Genomic DNA, 20,037 nt, shown 5'->3' on the forward strand with positions numbered 1-20,037 from the left:
TTGTGTGGACAGTGTTAACTTAGTGTTTAATTTAAATCACTATACTCTAAACCCCCATATTGACTCTGCGCTTAGTACCGGTGGACTCAAGTCAGGGTGCGTGGAGCTGCAAAGCCGCTAGAGTGGGGCGTCGCTAAACAAAAACACGTATACAAAGCGCGAACGTGCGCTGATTGGCTAGAGCGTCACAAGCCCCCGCCCCCCGCGTTTTCCGCCCCCCGCCGACTGCCGCTTGCCGGGGTCGCCGTAGGCAGGACGCACTCGTGCTCAGACCGTCGCCGAAACATGTGCAGTGGAGCTGAGGGAGGCCCGTGGCCTCTCGGCAAAGACGCACCCTCTGTGACCGCCGCCGCGATCGACCATTACCGTCTTCAGCTTTACAATTATGCCATTGCTGAACGTTTACGTCTTTACCCACCTTCAGTTGCCCCGTGCTACGGACCTTATGGACCACGACTCGCCCTTTCCATGTCTCTACTGCAGCAGCGAGCCCTGCAACCGGAAGAACCGAAGCCTCAACACAGCTACATTGGTCTCATCGCTATGGCAATACTGAGTTCACCCGAACAAAAACTTGTTTTGTCTGATATCTATCAACACATTCTAGACAACTATCCGTACTTTCGGTCCCGGGGACCAGGATGGAGAAACTCAATTCGCCACAACTTATCTCTGAACGATTGTTTCGTGAAAGCGGGAAGATCGGCTAATGGGAAAGGACATTATTGGGCGATCCATCCAGCAAACGTTGAAGATTTTCGGAAAGGTGATTTTCGAAGACGTAAAGCGCAACGAAAGGTGCGCAAACATATGGGATTGGCTGTGGACGACGATGGGGAAGACTCTCCATCTCCACCGCCGCAGTCTCCCCCACCTACAGCCTTGCCTTTACCCTTTTGGAGCGGAAGTCGCGTACCAGGGGTTGTTCAGACGCGAAAAAGACAATTTGACGTAGCTTCCTTATTGGCGCCGGACGACGCACCGGATAAAAAACCTCGACGTGACAGTAGCTGCGAAGAAGAGGTCGAAGAAGATATAGACGTAGTTGCTAGTGATCAAGAAGATGTGAAATTAGGGGAAGATGAGACCCGGACGCCGGTCGCTCCGACGGCTCACTACCCGCTGCTTGGAGGCTGGTGGCCTGCGCTGGATCCAGCCATTCTTCAGCAATTGAGAAGACATACATCATCAGCTGTGTCTTCGGCTCCTCCTAGTCCGTCAGATCAACAACGCCCACCGGACACCTAAATAAACAAAAGTTAGCCAGTGTTCATTGTGTAAAATAATGTCGAACATTTATGTACAAAATGTGAATAGTGAGAAGGTTTAGTTTTCATACTTTGATCATTTAATTTTTTTTAAAGAAATTATTTCCGTTGTTTGGTTATAATTGGTGCTTTAAAAATCTTATTTTTCTTTTGTTTCTCTTGAAAATACCTAATTGTTTTTGCAATATTGGGCGCCAGTTAGAAATAATAATAACGTTCTGTCATTTTGAAATAATAGAAATTTTAATAAATTGTAATGATATAGCTAAAACGCTATTTTAATATTTATAGGTAATTAATACAAGTCAAATTTAGATTAGTAGGTGAACCTACTGTTTACTCTTTATTAAAGTCTGAAAACGACCAAGCGATTGTAAATAAGGCTATGTACTTAGTGTCTATGTTTTTGTATATATTTAATGGTTAGTCTCTGTTACTATACATAATGACGTATACTTACTTATGTTGTTGCTAGATATATGTAACATATTCTTAAAGTAAGACAAATCTATAAGAAATAAATAGAAATTTTAAAATCTAATATACTTTTTATTCAATACCTTATATTTTTACACAGTTAAGATTATCTACAGAACAAACATTACAAAAGTAGGTTTTATACCTATTATACACGATTTTTTATAATTCATTGTCAACTGTCAAATACCAGAACCCCAGAGTTGGCGATTTTCTTACGCAGTATAGGGTAGTATCTCTAGATCTGTGCAATTAGCATTGCAGTCGAGAAAATGCTGCCGACAAATATTTTCAAAATTTATTAACGACTTGTAAAATTTTGTGTATTGGATTTTGCATAAGTTTAAATATGACCCTAAAGTATGCTTTGACCCTTCTCGATTGACTTTCTCTCTTTTAACTTACTTGATAATTGTAACTTACATTATATTATTACCAAACAAAAACTACGTACTTCGAGAAGTATATTATATGACTGATTGGTAAGGTACACAATTTCTTCGTAGTGTCGTTAATAGAAGTTAACAATTTAGAGCTACTAAGCTACTAAGACGCTTAACTTACAAGTAGGAGTTATTTAATCTCAAAAGTTATTAAGAATATTAAAAATAATAAATTCTAGGTGTATCCCACCTCATTATAATTCATTCCATTCAGCACCTAATTATAGTTCTTTGGCAATTAGGTATATTAAACCTAAAATATTTGCGTACTTATGGAATAACTCTATATTTTGTGGAAAGAATATCGAATACTTATAATGAATACCTATAAAAGCTTAAAATAGAACAACTAATAAAACAGTGAATTAGAAGAATAATCTATTTTGTAAATCTGGTTTGAGGTTTGTAATCTTTGTGTCTAATAATTATTATTTAGTAAATTTAATTAACAGTTTGCCCTGCCATCGCTCTTAATCGTTTCTTGAAAGACAGAATACGTTATCAACATCTCTGCATTCATAGAAATATTTAATAATATTTATTAAATGTTTATGCGGTTTCATAATTATTGTTTTGTGGCTACCATATAATTGTTACTCGTAAATCGTAATTTTCACATTTCTAAATTGATTACTTGATAAAACTAATAGGTGTTATATGGCGCCTACTGAGAAATATTTATTAATGGTTGTCATTTCGGTAGAAGTGATTATTTTTTATTTTGCGGTTGAGTTAGTATTTTAACTGCGATTTAATGGGATGTTGACCAAACTCGATGGACAACATCCCACATAGTGTTTTAGTAAAGACTGAATGTACTTATATGCATAGTGGTATAGATTTATTATATTTTTAAACGACTTAATGTTTAAGGATTTTCAAAATTAATTAATACAGCATAATATACACATAATTACACATAAAGTGACAAATAAGTAGATTACAATCTGCAGCATTGTAAGCGAGTTAAGAATATTTTGTTGTCGAAGGTTAGTTCGTGATTGCTTTAGTTTAATTATATGATAATTAATTAATAACGTGTTTCTGATTTTACGGGCTAAAACAAAATTATACATTATTAACAGAAAACTGAATTAATGTAAGATGTGACATCTATCTATGACAAAGGCTTGATACATAAATTATACTAAGGTCTGCGCATTGCTCGCGTGGAAACGGTAAACACAAATAATTCACAGACTAGACATACCTACCAGTTAACAGATATCAATCAGAACTTTCATACAAAATTATATATAATTTAAATGGTTTCCATGTGCGATGACAGCCCTTTATACCCTAAGTGTTTTTGCCTTCTGTCCTTAAAAATATTAGCATTACAAAAAAAACTACTATTTTTTTTTAAATTCTCTTTTCCGTTGCGTAGGTGGCGTCTAAACTTGAAAGATCCGTTGAAATTTGGACAGGTTTCATTTTAACAATTTCTTAAAAAACTATCTATAGACAACAAAAAAAAAATAATATTGATTAAAGTATTATAGGACATTAACACAGATTAAACATATGAATATTACCTACTTAATATAATGCGCATAAATTAAATACCCTATGATCTGGATTCCCAAAATTAAAACGCATTGTTCCCGCGCTTTAAGGAACCGATTAACAAATGAATCACTTAAGACGTATTTGTTTTTTTCCTGCAAACACTAATGACGTTATTATCTGCGTGTGAAATATTTAGGCAATTTAACTCGGCGTTAAGATTGTGAGTGTTTTTACAAACATTTTATATTTCTCGTTAATATTTTTCAATGAATGGTTTTTGTTTAATAATGATGGTACTTTTTGCTGATTCGTAGTAGTTTATAGTAAGGTATGTTATCTATATGTCTTCTGTAGAAATTAAAAATATGTTTTATAAAAAACGAATTTAATCATTTATTCCGAAAACCACATTACAAGCCAATAAGTATCTAATAGTATCTATATATATCTAAATAATAATTCTACATATAAGTAGATACATGCCGTATATTATAATCCTCCTCCTGGTTCCATCTCTCTATATCTTGCATTATTCTCCCAACCTATGTATGGCTATTTCGGGATAATGCAGATTACGCCGTAATTGAAATGAAAATACACAAGTTTGGTTTTCTTTTATAAACTATAATCAAAAGAGCAGTGTTTATCTAGTTGCTTCAGCGTGCGACTCTCATCCCTGAGTTTATAGTTCGATTCCCGGCTGTACAATGGACTTTATTTCTATGTGCGCATTTAACATTCTCTAGATTGGAGCAGGAAAACGTCATGAGGACACCGGCTTGACTTAGGCCCAAAAAGTCGACCAACTTGCCTATTACTTAGATGTTGATGTGACAAGCGATCATAAAACAGATACAGAACTCAGAAGGCCAGATTTAAAAAAGGTTGTAGCGCTATTGATTTTAATTTTGATAAAAAATATTGTTTTATCAATTTTGATTGAAAAGCGTTCACGTACTTTACTGACACGTCACTGTCTGGTTTTTTTTTACATAATGAGAAAACACCCTTTCTCGACATAGGTGAGAAATTGTACACAAAAGGTACCAAACCAATGTTCTTTGAGTTAATCCTAACTTTAGCATGCACAATGGAAAGAAATAGTCAGGAAGTTGACGCACTCTTCCTTCAACCTGTTTGTAGTTTATGGATTATCACAGATGCCATTGTTTCGGCGATTACATGATAACATTCAGTTTTAACAAAGCCATAGAAATGCGTAAGAATGGGCACATGTGAGGGTTTAGAAAATAAAGGATAAGTCAGTTCACCTAAGTGTCAGGTAAAATGAGTAAAATTTACGTTTAATATTTCCATTCAAATATTCGTTTTTGATTAATTTTCTTGGATTAAAAGTTGCAAGTTCTATGGCCTAGTGTAGCCTAACGTTAGGCTACACTAGGCCATAGAACTTGTCAGGACAGTTTAATTATGGTTTCTACGCCAACATTCTACTTATGCTTATATTTTGGACGATTATTTTTATACAAATATACGGTCAGTATGAGTTTGATTCCATGGAAGATGGGCTAGGTGCTGGTATAGGATGCTGTTCAGACAAGCTGGCCCCTTCCCATTGAACCTTGCCTAAAGGGACTGTTAATGATATATTTTAGTTTTTATATTTTGAGGTTGGTTTAGTTTAAGTAGTAACAATAATATGGTGGCACATATTGATTTATTATATAAATATATAATAAATCAATATGTGCATGCTATATTAATTAATCATAACAAAATATTTGTGTCAAAATTGATATTTTATTTTTAATTATTTATTTATAAAAATACTACTGCCATAACAGGTGAGCCTAAATTGACAAGAGTGAACTATAATAAAAAATACAAGAAATTAACTAACTACTATAGGCAATAATAAATAATAGAACTATTTCCAGCTCACATAACGGACAATGAAAAAGGTCGTAAGCTATGTATTTCGTTAACTAATTAATGCACCAAATCATATGTGCCCTTTTCAGAAGGTTAGTCTTAACTGTGGGCATATGAAGTAACGTCGGACGATGTCGCTTTCTGAGTCCTGACGTACCCATCAGGCACATCGAAGCTAAGGTACTGGAGTACTGCCGAATTAGAGGAAAGTCACCAAATATGGAATACTATTTTGTTTTTGGGATATAAAAAAAAAACTTCATATAAATTAAAACAGTTTAATGTTTTTACTAATCAGTCATACATTTATATGTATTAATTAACAGCCTTTAATCAAATATATTAGTTATCAAATTAAAATCTAACATAAAAAACAAAATCACAAATGAGTAACCAAATATGGAATAGGTACCCATATATGGAATATAAGCATAAATCAACATAACAATAACAAAAATGGACATTAATATCTTTGAGATCAATTAAATAAATATAACATATTGTGATAAATGAAAGAAGTTACATAATTACTTGCAAAAGTCACAGATCCAAGTATCAAACTCTGGACCAGCACAATCATAATGTGCCCAGAGCCCACACATCAAGCATTTAATCCAGCTTTCTCCACTTTTATCCATGGAAAAAAGTCTTGAACAGAACATACATTCTGCATCAGCAGAGTCAGGAGGTACTTGGTCCATCAACTCATCATGTTCACTACCTTCATCAAACTGGATAACGTCTAGTTCCTCAGAGTCTTCTTCTTCACTATCATCCTTATTTTTCTTCGTTTGTTTGTTTCTCTTCGCAGTTTTCTTCTTATTCTTTGTCTTGACTAGTTTATTTTCTTTTTCTTGTCTCTTCATATTTTTATTTTCTAAATCAGTTTTGTAGGGAGAAGATGTTATGACTGCTGCTACAGCAGCTTTTCTTCCTCTGCTAGATACTTTTCTTCGTTTCTCTGGCACTGGACTTATGGCATACGGAGACACCAGACCCAAACTGCTGCGATTAAGCCCAGAAGTCGAAGGTACAGGTTCAGGTTGTAAATTAGCAGTTGTTTGTGGTGCAGGTATTTCTACCAGAACTTGACCAGTTTCAGATCTTGATTCCAGCGGAGGGATATTGGTTGTACAACCGTCTATTAAAGCATTTTGTTGCGCAGCAATAAAGTCCACATCACTGAAGACATTTTTATTTAAAGGCCACAATCCAGTAACTTTGAACCCGTTGGCTGCGATTTCGCCTGTTTGTACTTTCAAATAGGATTTGCCAAACAGCTCCACAATATCATATGGACTTAGAGGTCTGTTGTTGTCTCTAATCCACATGCGTATTTCCTCACTATAGTATGTTTTTAAAGGCCCCATGAAAGTTTTATCTAATGGCTGCAATTTATGAGTCGTATGAGGAGGTAACGAAACTATGTCCACGTTATTTTCCCTAGCAATATCTATTATATCGATATTGTGAGTATGACTATAGTGTCCGTCTAGTATCAGTAAAACTCTCGATTCAGGAGTCGGGTTGGTGTGTTGAATAAAGTGCTTGAACCAGTCTGTAAAGATGTTCATTTGTATCCACCCTGATGGGTGTGCAACTCCGACTGATCCTGGAGGACAGCCTCTCATTAGCTGAGCACTCATATTTTTTCTGGGAAAAATAATGAACGGTGGCACAAAATGACCAGTAGCATTCATGCAAACAACTATTGTCATCAGAGATCCTCTTTCTGCTGAAGTCAGTGCAGCTACCTGGCGTTTACCTTTGTGGCCGATGATTTGTGGTATCTTACTTTGTACTATTGTGAGGCCTGATTCATCCACGTTGTAAATACGATTTGGTGGATAGTTATTCTTAGCGTAAAGCTCTTCAAGGAGGTTGAAAAAGGCTTCCACTTTTTCTTTATCAAATCCAAATGCTCTGGCAAATGATGTACCAGTTGGTCTTCTTATCGAAAGTTTATCTTTATGACGATTTAAAAATAACTTTAACCACTTTTTTCCAGCCATACCTGATTCACCGAAGGGATTCTGCAAATTGTTTCGCTTTGCTAGCATGAACGCCATACGGCGAAGATCAGTTCTTGTTAAACCGTGAAACTTACTCTCCATTATTAGTATGTATTCTACTAGCTGATGTTCAAGTTCGGAGCCCAAGATAGTTTTTCGTCCTAATGTAGTAGCTGCTGCCACTTCTGGAGACTGTTCATCTTTTTGGCAGAGACGAAATAAAGTTGTCCTAGGCACTTGAAAATGCTGTGCCGCTTTCAAATACCCCATTTTCTTTTCCCGGACGAATTTTATAGCTTGTGCCATTTTTTCTTCATCCCAGGTTTTTCGTTTGGTTGATTGTGAACCGGACATTCTAAAAACAAACATTACATATATTTTTTAGCAAGCAAGTATCTATCATATGAAATATTATATCTAATTATGGAATATTCCATAATTAGACACCGACGACTGTCCATATTTGGATTTTTATACTAGTTCAAACTCTTCTAAATATTTTTTTAAGTCACAATATTTTGAAATTAAAAGATCACAAAATGGTGAAATAAACATAATACCGATATACTAAATAGTATAACACTTATGTATACAAACATATAAGCTGGTAATACTCATTTATTACTTACCTTTAAAATTTTCCGCACGACAACAAAACAAAACACGCCTGCCACACGTGAAGTATTCGCGCAACTGACTCGATGGTGTGAGTGCGATAGTTAGTAGACCGAATGGAACAGAAGATGGTCCAGTGTTGCGTTTCATACTTATAGTCTTAGAGAAATGAAGGTATTCCATATTAGGATACTATTTCATATTTGGTGACTTTCATCTACTGTCCTTGCCATGTACTAACTTTATTAACAACCCCGAATTCTCGGCGTATTCTTAGCTCCTTGTTACCTACAGAACCAAGAATACATAATGTTGGATACATGAGTGGATAAAAAGGATACACACCGTACATCCTACAATAAATATGCCTCAAAAATTTATTGTATATGACGCTAGACCTCAGACCCCTATGTTGAGTGACTAGACTAGAGCACTTTTGTCATTTGTGGTAGGTACATGTTTACAACAACAAAATAAGTGTTTATGGGGTATTGTAAAAGTAGTTAACTTCGCACATAGGTTAAACATGTCTAATAAGACAATTCCAAGATGAACATGGCGTAGTGCGCCATTATAGAACATGAGCTTATCTATCGGTTTCCTAAATTTACCGTCCTAACGAATGTTAAATGCACATATAAAGTCCATTGGTGCACAACCAGGGATCGGTCCTACGACGTTCAAGTCACAGGCTGAAGCCACTAGGCCAATCCTGCTCAAAAGATGTGTACAATGGTATGTAGGCACTTTAGGAGTAAGTATATATCCCGAAACGTAATTTCGCATAGCGTCAACTGAAAGAGTCCATTAAGCGAGCATTGAGGTGAGAGTGACTGGGCCCTCGCGAATTGCCTCCGAATCTAAACGCTTCCAATTCCAAGTGACGACAAAAGGCGACTTTTAGCAGCAACAATGAGTGAATGAAGCAAATTATGGCTTTTTCGCCTCTTGAAAGCGCCCATCGGAGCGGATGGACTCGCATTGTCGACGAACGGTTTGCACGCCGAAACAAACGCTAACAATAAACAGTAAAAAGGAAAGTGTAGTATTTTGCGTGAAGTGCGTTTCACAATGGGTGCAAGTAATAGGTGTTAATGTGACAGAATTGCTGAGCATTCTGAATGTCGCCACGGGAGTCGCCCTCGCTTATTTTTATAACAAATCATCGACTTCATTATTGACAATTGTTTTGTAACGGAATGTTTTATTTCTTTATTTTGCTTTCGCGTTTAAAGGGTTAAGGGAAAGATTTTATGTTATAGTAGTTTGTTACATTGGCATTAACAATATTAGGAGTCTGTTAATTTATATACTGCACATATGTTTGACCAAAATGCCATATGATGTAAGGTGAAATGCGGCATATTGGAAGGTCTGTCCTTGAGACGCCTATATAACCGCCGCTTGAATGAGCCCATTATAAACAAGAGAGGCTGGAGGAACCTCCTTTGCTGTATTTACAGTGCGGAACCTGGAGATGTCAATAACGTAGGGTAAAACTCTAGCGTGCTTCTAGATGAGCGTTTAAAAGGGGTTGACGGAATCAGTTTGTGTAGTTCCATGGAGCATTCTCTGGAGTCCAATCTATAGAAGACTAATAGGCAAGCAACTGGTCAAGCCGTCTGTATACTACCAAGGTTTAACCTCAGATAAGGTAGGTTAAAATAAAATATTATAGGTGGAATTTTCTCACAAACATGTTGCATTATAGATTTTGGTTGTTGGTAACTCAATACCTATCAAAAAGAACATTAGAGGCGTCATTGCGCAATGAACCGGTCAACACTCGAGCAAACAAAGGGTGGTTACAGGACGCCACAATGTGATGCCAATTAGGGTTTTATTATCGCTACTGTATCAACAAACTTAAGAATTATATTCGTGTGATGTAATTTATAGTCGAGTAGATGGTTCTAGTTCAAACACCAACAAAACAAACACCGCTGAAGAGGTATGGAGTGGACCGCCCGCAGATTCGCACTTCAGACCCTTCAGGGAATAGAATATGATATGGGGCAGATGGAAGAAAAATTTTAACGCTTATACGTATATATTTTATATACAGAATATATCGCCAAAAATATATCTATCTTATGTTAAAAAAACCGTGAATTTACAATCTTCAGGTCACCTAAGATTTCTACAAGTAGATTATCAGGATTCTGTCACGCCGTAGAAACTAGAAACTCATATAAACCAGGTACAATTATGAACGTCAAAAGAAAAGATGTTAAATTGATTCTAAATCTACATTTACTATTTACTACTAGTTCGCAAGTCACGGGCGGGAAACTCTCCGCCACTTTTTTGATCGCTAAGTTAAATGCGAAATTAAAATGATAAATTCAGTTGGTCTATTGTCGTATACCTATCCCAAAATAAACCAATTATCTTCACAAGTGAATTACAAATTACACTTACTTATAAGTAGTTAAACTGCCATTAATAATGAGTACTATCTTTAACTAAAGTCACATTTTGACTACAGGAATTAAAGTGTGTGTGAATTGTCACAATCATCTTTACGTTTTCTTTAAGTTTTTTTAGGGTAGATATTCTAGCTTCTGGCCTCACGGAAACTTATGTACGTGTATTTAAAACTAATATCGATTACAATCAATCAAACGCGTGGGTTTGGATTGACAATCTCTTAAGCAAACAAACACCAACGCTTCGACCACTCGATAGCGGATTGATTTCGAATAAAAAACGTACTTATTTAACAAAATAACATCAAGTACCGTTTATGTAAGTGTTGCCGGTGGTCTAATGTTGTTGATAAACACTCACACATATAATCAACGTCTTATATTTATTTTGTGATAGCTTGCATCCGCTTCTATGAAAAATTACATCAACTGCATTTATCATATTGCAAAAGAAAATCTCTATTAGCGCCCCTTTAGTTTTCTTTATACGTATGTCGTCATGCCAAAAACAAACTGAATTTTGATACATAAAAGTCATAGTTTGCACATCATCATCAGTCGAAGTTTACCTTTACCTACAAGCAAGTTAATGGCGCTCATGTTATAATTGTTGGGCAACTCGAGCTTAAACTACCAACTTACCTACTTCAATGTTAAAGTCTGGTATAACAGTTACTACAAAACAACAGCTAAGTTCATTTTGTAGATTTTTTTTGTCCATAGTCGATATTTTTAGTTGAGCGACTGTAACAAAGATTACAAAAAAAATATCGGAATTGCGAGTAATATTTCGGTATGTTTGAATATGGAATCCACAAATTTCTGCTGCTTTCTGCATCTTAATCTTTTGAACCTAAGCATGAATTCATTAATAAAATTAAAGTTACTGGAAATTATAGTTTGTGGTAGTAGTATTGAATTGTACTATAAAGCTTTCTAATACAGAGACAAATTATTACGACTCGCCCCCAGCCCCAAGCCCCAGTAATCAGCATCTGTTTCCTCTGAGCCACAATTAAATGTGCACACGCGAGCGACTTCCAATGTCGTCACTCAAGCACAAATCGACATTTTATTTCAATTATTATGGGAATAGTGCCGGGGTTCATTGGTGTTTTTATTTGACGAAACGCAAATTATGAGATGGACAATAATTTGATATATTTACTCTATTATATATATTTTTTATATATTTAATTACTTACGTTAAATATACGTTAACACGATTTCTGACTAGGACGTAACTTATATGAAGTTAATTCTGTTTGACTTTATAAAAGAAAGAAAACCGTTTACAATTTATTCCAAGTTTAAATAAAAATGATCTGACATTTTGCGTCTTAATGACGTATGTAATCAATAATTGTATAGCAAATATAAAACGTCAAATTTAAACCAATATGATTTTTTTCAAATATTTATATAAATATTCTTAATAAAGATAATTGGTCTAAATGAATATTGTTCTATCTTAAAAACGTTAATTGCTGATGTTATTTATATAATTACCTACGTACATACAGCTTACAGAATATGTTTATGTGCTTGATTATATAATATAATCCACAAAGTAGATACGCGTTTTGATCGAATTTTTTTATTGCATTTTATTTCATATTTTTATAGTTTAATTAACAAAGAGTCACTATAATACAAAATTTAGTTAACATCAAGCGAAAAAAGGCATTTTAAGAATTATATTCAATAGCAATAAACTAAGAACATGCACAATGTTCGAGCACTACCGATAAAAATAAGTAAAAAATATCGTTCATTAAATAGTTTTCTTTATGGGCAAGTAACTGATTAGCCATTTGAGCGAGGAATTCAACACACGTTGAATTGCGTCGTCTTTTTGGATCTAAAACGTGCCTATTCCTCCCGAAGTCCTTTGTTGTACGAGCATTTATTAATAGCAAATATACAAAAAACACATTGATTATAGCGCACACTCAAATAAAACTTCAATAAAAATAAGTTATATTTTTAATTTACAAAATTAATGCCAACACGTGAATTAAAATTATTTATTATAAAATTAGAATATATTCAACATAATAGTGCATCAAACCAACAAATATGTGCCTCTATAAACATATTAAAATCCAAAAACTTGATCCCAATATCAACAGTTGGCTCATTGTGGCGTGAAGTTTTGTAAGAGAACCCTTCGTGGAAGCAACAGTGTTGACACAACGCGATTGACAATGGACCCAAACTAAGATATGCCCTTCTGAGATTATGACAAACGTTTGACAAGATGACTGGTGATTTACTATAGGTATATCAGCATATATCCCACGATCGTCTTAATAAGGAGCCAGTAAATATGAATCTAAATTTTAACAAGAAAATCGTCAAGGAAGCCTTGTAAGCCACGCTTAATGTTTACAGTACACTAGTACTTGAGATTTTCAGTCTAATTAGTTCTACAGTTAAAACTACACTAGCTTTAAAGGCATAAGTCTACCCTCTAGCCTGTAGTGTCGCGGAGCCGGCAAGCATTCATGTAGTGAAGATGCATCTGTTGTAAGCTAGTTTTTTAATTTCTTCGTTGACGCTTTCTGTATTTTTTCAAGAGTTTTAGATGCGTATGTGTAAGTCATATGAATCAAACTGAACGTGTGTTAGAGCACATCTAACACGCCTTAGTTAGTTACCAGTTAAGATTCCTTAACCTTAAGGTTACCTTTTTCTACCTTTGAAAATCATTCGTCCTGGGAACTAACTGCTATGGTACCTGGTATGGTTGGCTCTAGTAATTTTTTTTATTGTACAATGCGCCGGATTTTGTAACGCATCTGGATTTTTTTTTGTATTTTATAATATTTTTCATTTTGCATGCAACATTGCAATTATAGCGTCCTACAATAGTACCTACTGCTAATTTTCAAGCATTCACCCCAGTATGTTCTATACTCCTCTTTCGCAAAGGTCAATGTTAATATTTCTAGAGGCTCCTTACTGCTCCATTTTGTTAACCGCTTCTGTATCCTCCTGTTTTTATATGGTAAACATTTTTTGGATTGCAGGTGTCGTGCAGTTTCTTGGCAAAACTCGAATGTGTGTGTTTTGTTTGTTTTCATATCCAACCAAGACTTGATTTTTATTCAAATATCCTGCATCATTTAATATGGGTTGAAGTCGAAGGTTTTTGTTACTTTTGCTAACGTTCGCTGTATTTTCCTAAGCTTCCTCTTTTTTCTACTTTTTGCCTGACATGTTAGTGGCTCCTCTTAAAGTTTTCGCTTAGTCGCTTCGAAGAAGTGTAGTGAGTAGTGCCCATTTTTTTAATCTATGGTAACTTCTTTATTTTCATAACATAATAACTGATAGGTGTCTTCGATGATATTTGAACATTTCTAGGGGCGACAGCCAATTGCACATTCCGTCAAGTTTGTTTTATTACAATTTATTTTACGATTTCACATTTTAGGTCATTCTGAATATAAAACAAGGTCATTATTGCGAAACTTAAAGCAGCTGCCAACGCACCCGTACCGCACCAGCAACAAGAGATAAATACTGTTTTGTTAATTTACGATCTTTAAAAGTGATAATGTCAATAGATCAGCCTGGTATTCTCCTACCTGAATAACATTGGAGTTTAAGGTAAATCAAATACCTATAATCAAGTTATAGGTTTCTAGAATTTGGTTGATTCTTGTTGGTTATCTGACGCTGTGTGCGTACGTGTACGCTAAGAAGCCGTCATGAAAATCTGTATGGTAATTATATATCACTGTTAAAAAACAAACAAAAGTATTCGGAAAGGTTCTATCAGATACTCATGTCAGGAATTTCGTCGGCAAAATTATTTATTTTGAATACTACCAATAACGGAATCTCAAAATTATTAAACGAAATGCAAATCACTAAAATAATATTTTGAAATCTCAATAAGTATTTACTTTCTCATCGTATGAATCGCGATATTGTTAAATGCCAGGTATATCGACAAACACGAAATCCAAACAGCGCAAACACATTTTATTGAAGACACGTTCGTTGCGTAAACAGAGTTCAAAAAACTTAAAAGATATCGGTAGCTCATTAATGGACGAAAGTTTTGCCCAAATATTTGTTGATTGCGGCATTATCGTAATTATGGATGTGTACGAAGACTGGTAGTTGGTATGGCAGAGGCTCATTAGAAACACATCACGGTACAAGTGTCAATAAATACGCAGCGAGTCGGAGAGACGAAACATATTTTGTTTTTATGGGACATACGAGTTATCTGGACGGACGAATTAACTACATAATTTTCTCTGTATTGCTCCTCCTCCCTCCTGCATTCTATTTTTTTAGATAATTCGTTCTGGTATATTGATACCCAATGAGCAGTGTTGGCCGAGTGGCTTTAGCGTGTGACTCTCATTCTGAGGTCGAAGGTTCGATCCCCGGCTGTGCACCAATGGAGTTTCTTTCTATGTGCGCATTTAACATTTGCTTGAACGGTGAAGGAAAACATTGTGAGGAATTCGACATGTACCTATTAGATTTAAAAATGATAATGAAACAGATTCAGAAATCAGAGGCCAAGACCTAGAGGTTGCAGCGCCACTGATTTATTTATTTATATGTGTTTACTATCTATAGTAAGCACATATAAATAAATCAGTCTTCTAACACTAGACAGTATAATTAACAAGAAAAATATTATAATATTTTATGTCAAAAACACTCGTGTGCCAGTGCGTCATCAAGGAGTGCGTACAAGAGCATTAACAACAACGCAGGAGCCGTTTCGGGTTACATCTTATATACTGTGCAAACATACGACAGACGATACCTAACTAAGTGAATGTACATTATACAAAGAAAAAGTTTTGTAGCCGCTAAGTTTAGTAAAACTGATTCATAGTCTAGTTCCAATTTCTATTAATTAACTGAAACACTTGTCGACGACAAGTCATCATCTGAATGGCTCGATCCTTTGGCGTTGCGTAGAGATGTGGGGTTTCTCTGCACCTTTTGCACCTGCATTTACATTTGGTAAATGCGGATGGAAACAACTCTTGTTGTTTCGGAGGGGACCTGTAGCTGAGTTTTATCATCGGGGTCGAAGAATTCTACTGGTATCACATCGTTTCACAACTGAGCGTTTTTTAAGGTAGTTTTTGCCACGAACCACCTCTATGTGAAAGCAGGTGCCCATTGCAGTGTTTTCAATTTGACTGAGGGTTCTTAAAGAAAAGAGCGTACAAATTCCTAAAAGGCCGGTACATTGAGTGTCCATGGGCAGTATCACTTTAAATCAGATGAGCCCTTCTGTCCTCTTGCCCCCTGTTCTATAAAAAAACTGAACTCACTTAAATTCTATCTAGATATGTCCACGCCCCTTCAAAATGGGAAAACGAAAATTTGATAACGCGGTTTCAAGGTCTTTCAAACATTTTCTTTCCAGTGGTGACAAATGCTTCAATTGTTCTCGAATCTATTCCAGGTAAAACATACGTAGTAGCAAATATAATAATTATCTAACGTCCGATATTATCGCGGTGGACTCGATTTATCAATCTCAATTATATATTGACTTGTTAAGCTATCGCGGAATTTGCTTAAAATTAAAATGTCCATATCGCAAATTAACCAACATGAGCACACCCTTTACACGCACCCTCATATGCATACCCTCATACCATCACACAACACAGCCAAATCAGGTATTACTCAGTGTTGTAAATGTTTGAACTTTTTGTATATACTATGTATTACATATTTGTCGATATCTCAAGTATAATTGTATTATGTTAACATAATTAAGTTAGACGAAATAAATAAACTCTGAATTACATTATTCTAAAATAAATTACAACATTTTTAACGGACTGAGCCGGTAGTCATATCTCAACCCATAAAATGTTAGCTATAGGTATAAAAACAATATACGTAAGATTTAAGTTGAAGCCTAGTAGATAGTACCTACCGGTGATCCCAGAGCTGGCACTTTCTTGTCTCAACGAATAAGTATCGTAATACAACGAGGAAATGTTGCCAGCGAAAGGTACACTGCCACCGGGACCAAACTTTATAAATTAGTTTTGAAAAGTAATATATTTTAGACAGTAAATTAATAAAAGATTAAACATATTTTCTATAAAAGCAGAGAACATGTCAATATTTCTCATATTATTGTATCGTTCCCAAGGTTCACAAACCACTCTTGCTCAAGTGCAAGGTTCATTTCAACTCCTAATATTTGTTTCATTGTGTTTGTCTGTCTTCTTGTTTGCTTTAACATTCTCTTAAAGGGCCTCGGCTTGACCCATAATGACGTGACGCTTTAGTTTGTTTATTAATACAATAAAAGATATGAATCTACTTTTAGTAAAGAATTGTATTTATTATATATATATTTACACTTAACGTAAAACATACAAATAAAAAAACAGTTTACATATATTATTAGGCAACAGGTGGCCTTTTCGCCAACAACCGATTTCGTCCAGGCATGAAAAAAGGCATGAAAAAGGGCATGAAAAAAAGCATGACAAAAAGGTCCTACTGTGACAACTACAAGTGAATAACTAAAATAACAAAAAAAAAACAGATGTAACACTAGAATTATATATTATCAGCAGTGATTATACATAAAATATGTACAAACAGTTATGAACCAAATATATTTATTTAATATGATCACATTTATTTGAATTAAGCTAATTAGGATTAATCGGGATAAATTTCGTAATATTAATTGAATGTTTAATAGTTTTAATACCTTTAAATATAGGTAGCGATATCGCATAAAGCGACAATTTTGTTTATTGTTATCCATAGACCGAAGATTTGCATATAGGTAGAGATAGATAGTATACCAATTACAAGGAAAGCATATAAAAATACAATAACTTATACGCCTTCTTTACTACACGTACGTTTTCATAAGGACAAATACATAGTCGGTAGAAATAATAAGGTCAAGTAATAAAATGTTGCCAGGCTAGTCTTACGACCACTAAGGCTTTTCGTATCTGCCTATTGGTGTTATCTAAACTCTTCAATTTGATGAAACAAAACATATTATAGTAAAAGCTAACGGCTGGTCCCCGCCATTTTCCTATAATACTTACGATGCATGGCGCCAAAGCTACGCACATTCACAAAAAAAATCGATACTCTATACAAACTTTGTGTCATTATGAATGTAATAAATAATATCAGTGTGTAATTGATATTCTGTGTATACAGCGCTTCAAACGATATGTTACAGTCGTCTTTAATTTTTCGACGCATGTAGGATATGCGATTGAAGTATACGTTTTTTTTTTAATTTTCCATGAATATGGATATAAGTCATTCAGCCGGAATAATCAAATTTAAATAAGTTAACATATAAAATAAAATGTAAAAAAATAGACAAGTAGGAACTGATACTTTTGCATAATACGTGCATACGTGTTCTAATTTACCCAACTAGCTGAAAATCAACTGTAACCCTTGCAGAGCAGTTTCCCAGCACGTAACTGTGAGTAACTGACGTACGTCGTATTAGGTTAGCGTCCAAGTGTTGTAAGACCACAGACTAGGAAAAACAGCTTAAAGCTTTTTGCATATTCGCAATATTTGTATAGCAGCATAGTTTATTATGAGGTTCTTAATTTAAGTAACAATTTTGCATCTGTTCAAAGAGCGATTAAAAAATGAGACTCTTTCCGTGAAGTAACGCGAAATCATTTTTCCATCTTAAAATTTAACAAAAATTAAATTAAAATAAATTTATGTTTACATTAACTTAACAACAATTACAATTTAGCATAATAATAACGCGTATACTTATTTTATATTTAAAATAGTTAATAGAGTTTAGAAATCAACATTTAAAAGTTAAGTTAATAGGTACGCGTTACCACGTGTGATCCGGCGTAGAAATATTCATGTTTAAGACAAAGTTTTGTTTAATATTAGCCAGGTGTTTTATCATTATTCAATTAATAATTTCTAACGTTTAGAGATTGCTAATTAATTTACTTATTTACTTTACTACTTTTTTTTAAACCAGTGAAATAAAACTAAAGGAGGTTTCATTTTATTCGTATGAAGGTACGACAGTCTGTGGCGCTTGTAAAGGCTGTATGCAAATGTGGCGGCACCGCCCGCCTCAGGCGCGCTGTTTGTGCGGTAATGTTTGTTAGCTATGTGCTACGACTTTACATACCCCTAACCCCACTTGAGGAGGGTGAATATATTTTTGTTTTGTTTTCGCTACGGTTCACGGCTTCGTAGGTGTGTTATGTTCTGTATTGTATGTACCTGAATGTCGTTGCTTTAAAGATTATATTACGTAAACATATTGCACTGTTTTGTAGCTATAATAAACTAGATACTAAGTTATAAATTAACTAACGTGTGCCATGTCTATTTACAAAAATATATCAATGAAATATCGTAATATTTGTAACTAATATTCGTATACTTTTTGATGTTCTACACAAATCATATATATCATCATATATCAAACACGTATCTCCTCACATCAACAAACCTTTAATAGCCTTTTGTTACAGTTTTAGTTAGACTGAAGTATAACGCGGTTGTATTGTCTACATTCACGAAAAGCATCTCCGTGCCTACTGAATATAATTTGTGATAGGTATTTTTTTTAAATACAATTTATTAACTCAGCTGCGAGAGCAGTGAGACCTTCATATGAAATGCTTAGAGAAGCAATGCTTATTTTCCAATATACATGTAAACTATGAGGGCCTTTCATTTAGTGAAAATTATGTTTTTATATATGAGTAAATCTATTAAGAAATTCGACGCACCCGAAATTCTGACCACTCGTATGTCGTATCAGTCTATAGCATACTAAATTTCATGCACTTGAAAACTTTAAACACAACATCTACTTTAAAATGTAACCAAGAAAGAAAAACGCAAACTGCAACTCTCAATAGAAAATTATATTCAATCAAATGGATAATTAAATTAATCCACATAAAACAATGACATTCAAACAAAAGATATCAAAGTTCCCTAACAGACAAGCCGATGATAGCTTTTAACTAACATAGCTGCCATTCAGTACGAAGCCTCAACGCGCATTTTATGTAGTCAAAGAAAAACCACTTTCTTTGAGCCGCTAATCAAGCTGGAGAATATAGAAATAAGGGTCAAACTATATCGGATGTCAATTCTGACCTCCATTGTTAATTTGATTCGATTGATTCTTACCGAAAGCGATAGTGCTTTGTTTGGTCGATTTTACATAACGAGCCGGCAAACGCAGTAACTCTTTGTAGTGGGGCCATTGTGGGGGAGTATCCAAACGTTTGAGATGTGAATTGAAAGGCGCCGCGCGATGATGAGGCGCGAGCCGGCGGCTGGCACAAGTAATAGGAGCTAGTTTTTATAGAATTATGAGATATGACAGAGGTTATTA

At 34.8% G+C, this 20,037-nt stretch overlaps 1 protein-coding gene across 1 annotated transcript; it reads left to right on the forward strand.

Annotated features, from left to right (window-relative positions):
* Nucleotides 1–279: 279 nt before the first annotated feature.
* Nucleotides 280–1,766, forward strand: LOC111004007 (forkhead box protein L3). The gene has a single exon (XM_022274807.2). It carries the CDS (start codon nt 286–288, stop codon nt 1,246–1,248), a length of 963 nt encoding a protein of 320 aa, XP_022130499.2. The 5' UTR covers nt 280–285; the 3' UTR covers nt 1,249–1,766.
* The last annotated feature ends 18,271 nt before the right edge of the window (nt 1,767–20,037 follow it).

Source organism: Pieris rapae, chromosome 5 (assembly GCF_905147795.1).
Source record: "Pieris rapae chromosome 5, ilPieRapa1.1, whole genome shotgun sequence".
NCBI classification, from domain to species: Eukaryota; Metazoa; Arthropoda; class Insecta; order Lepidoptera; family Pieridae; genus Pieris; species Pieris rapae.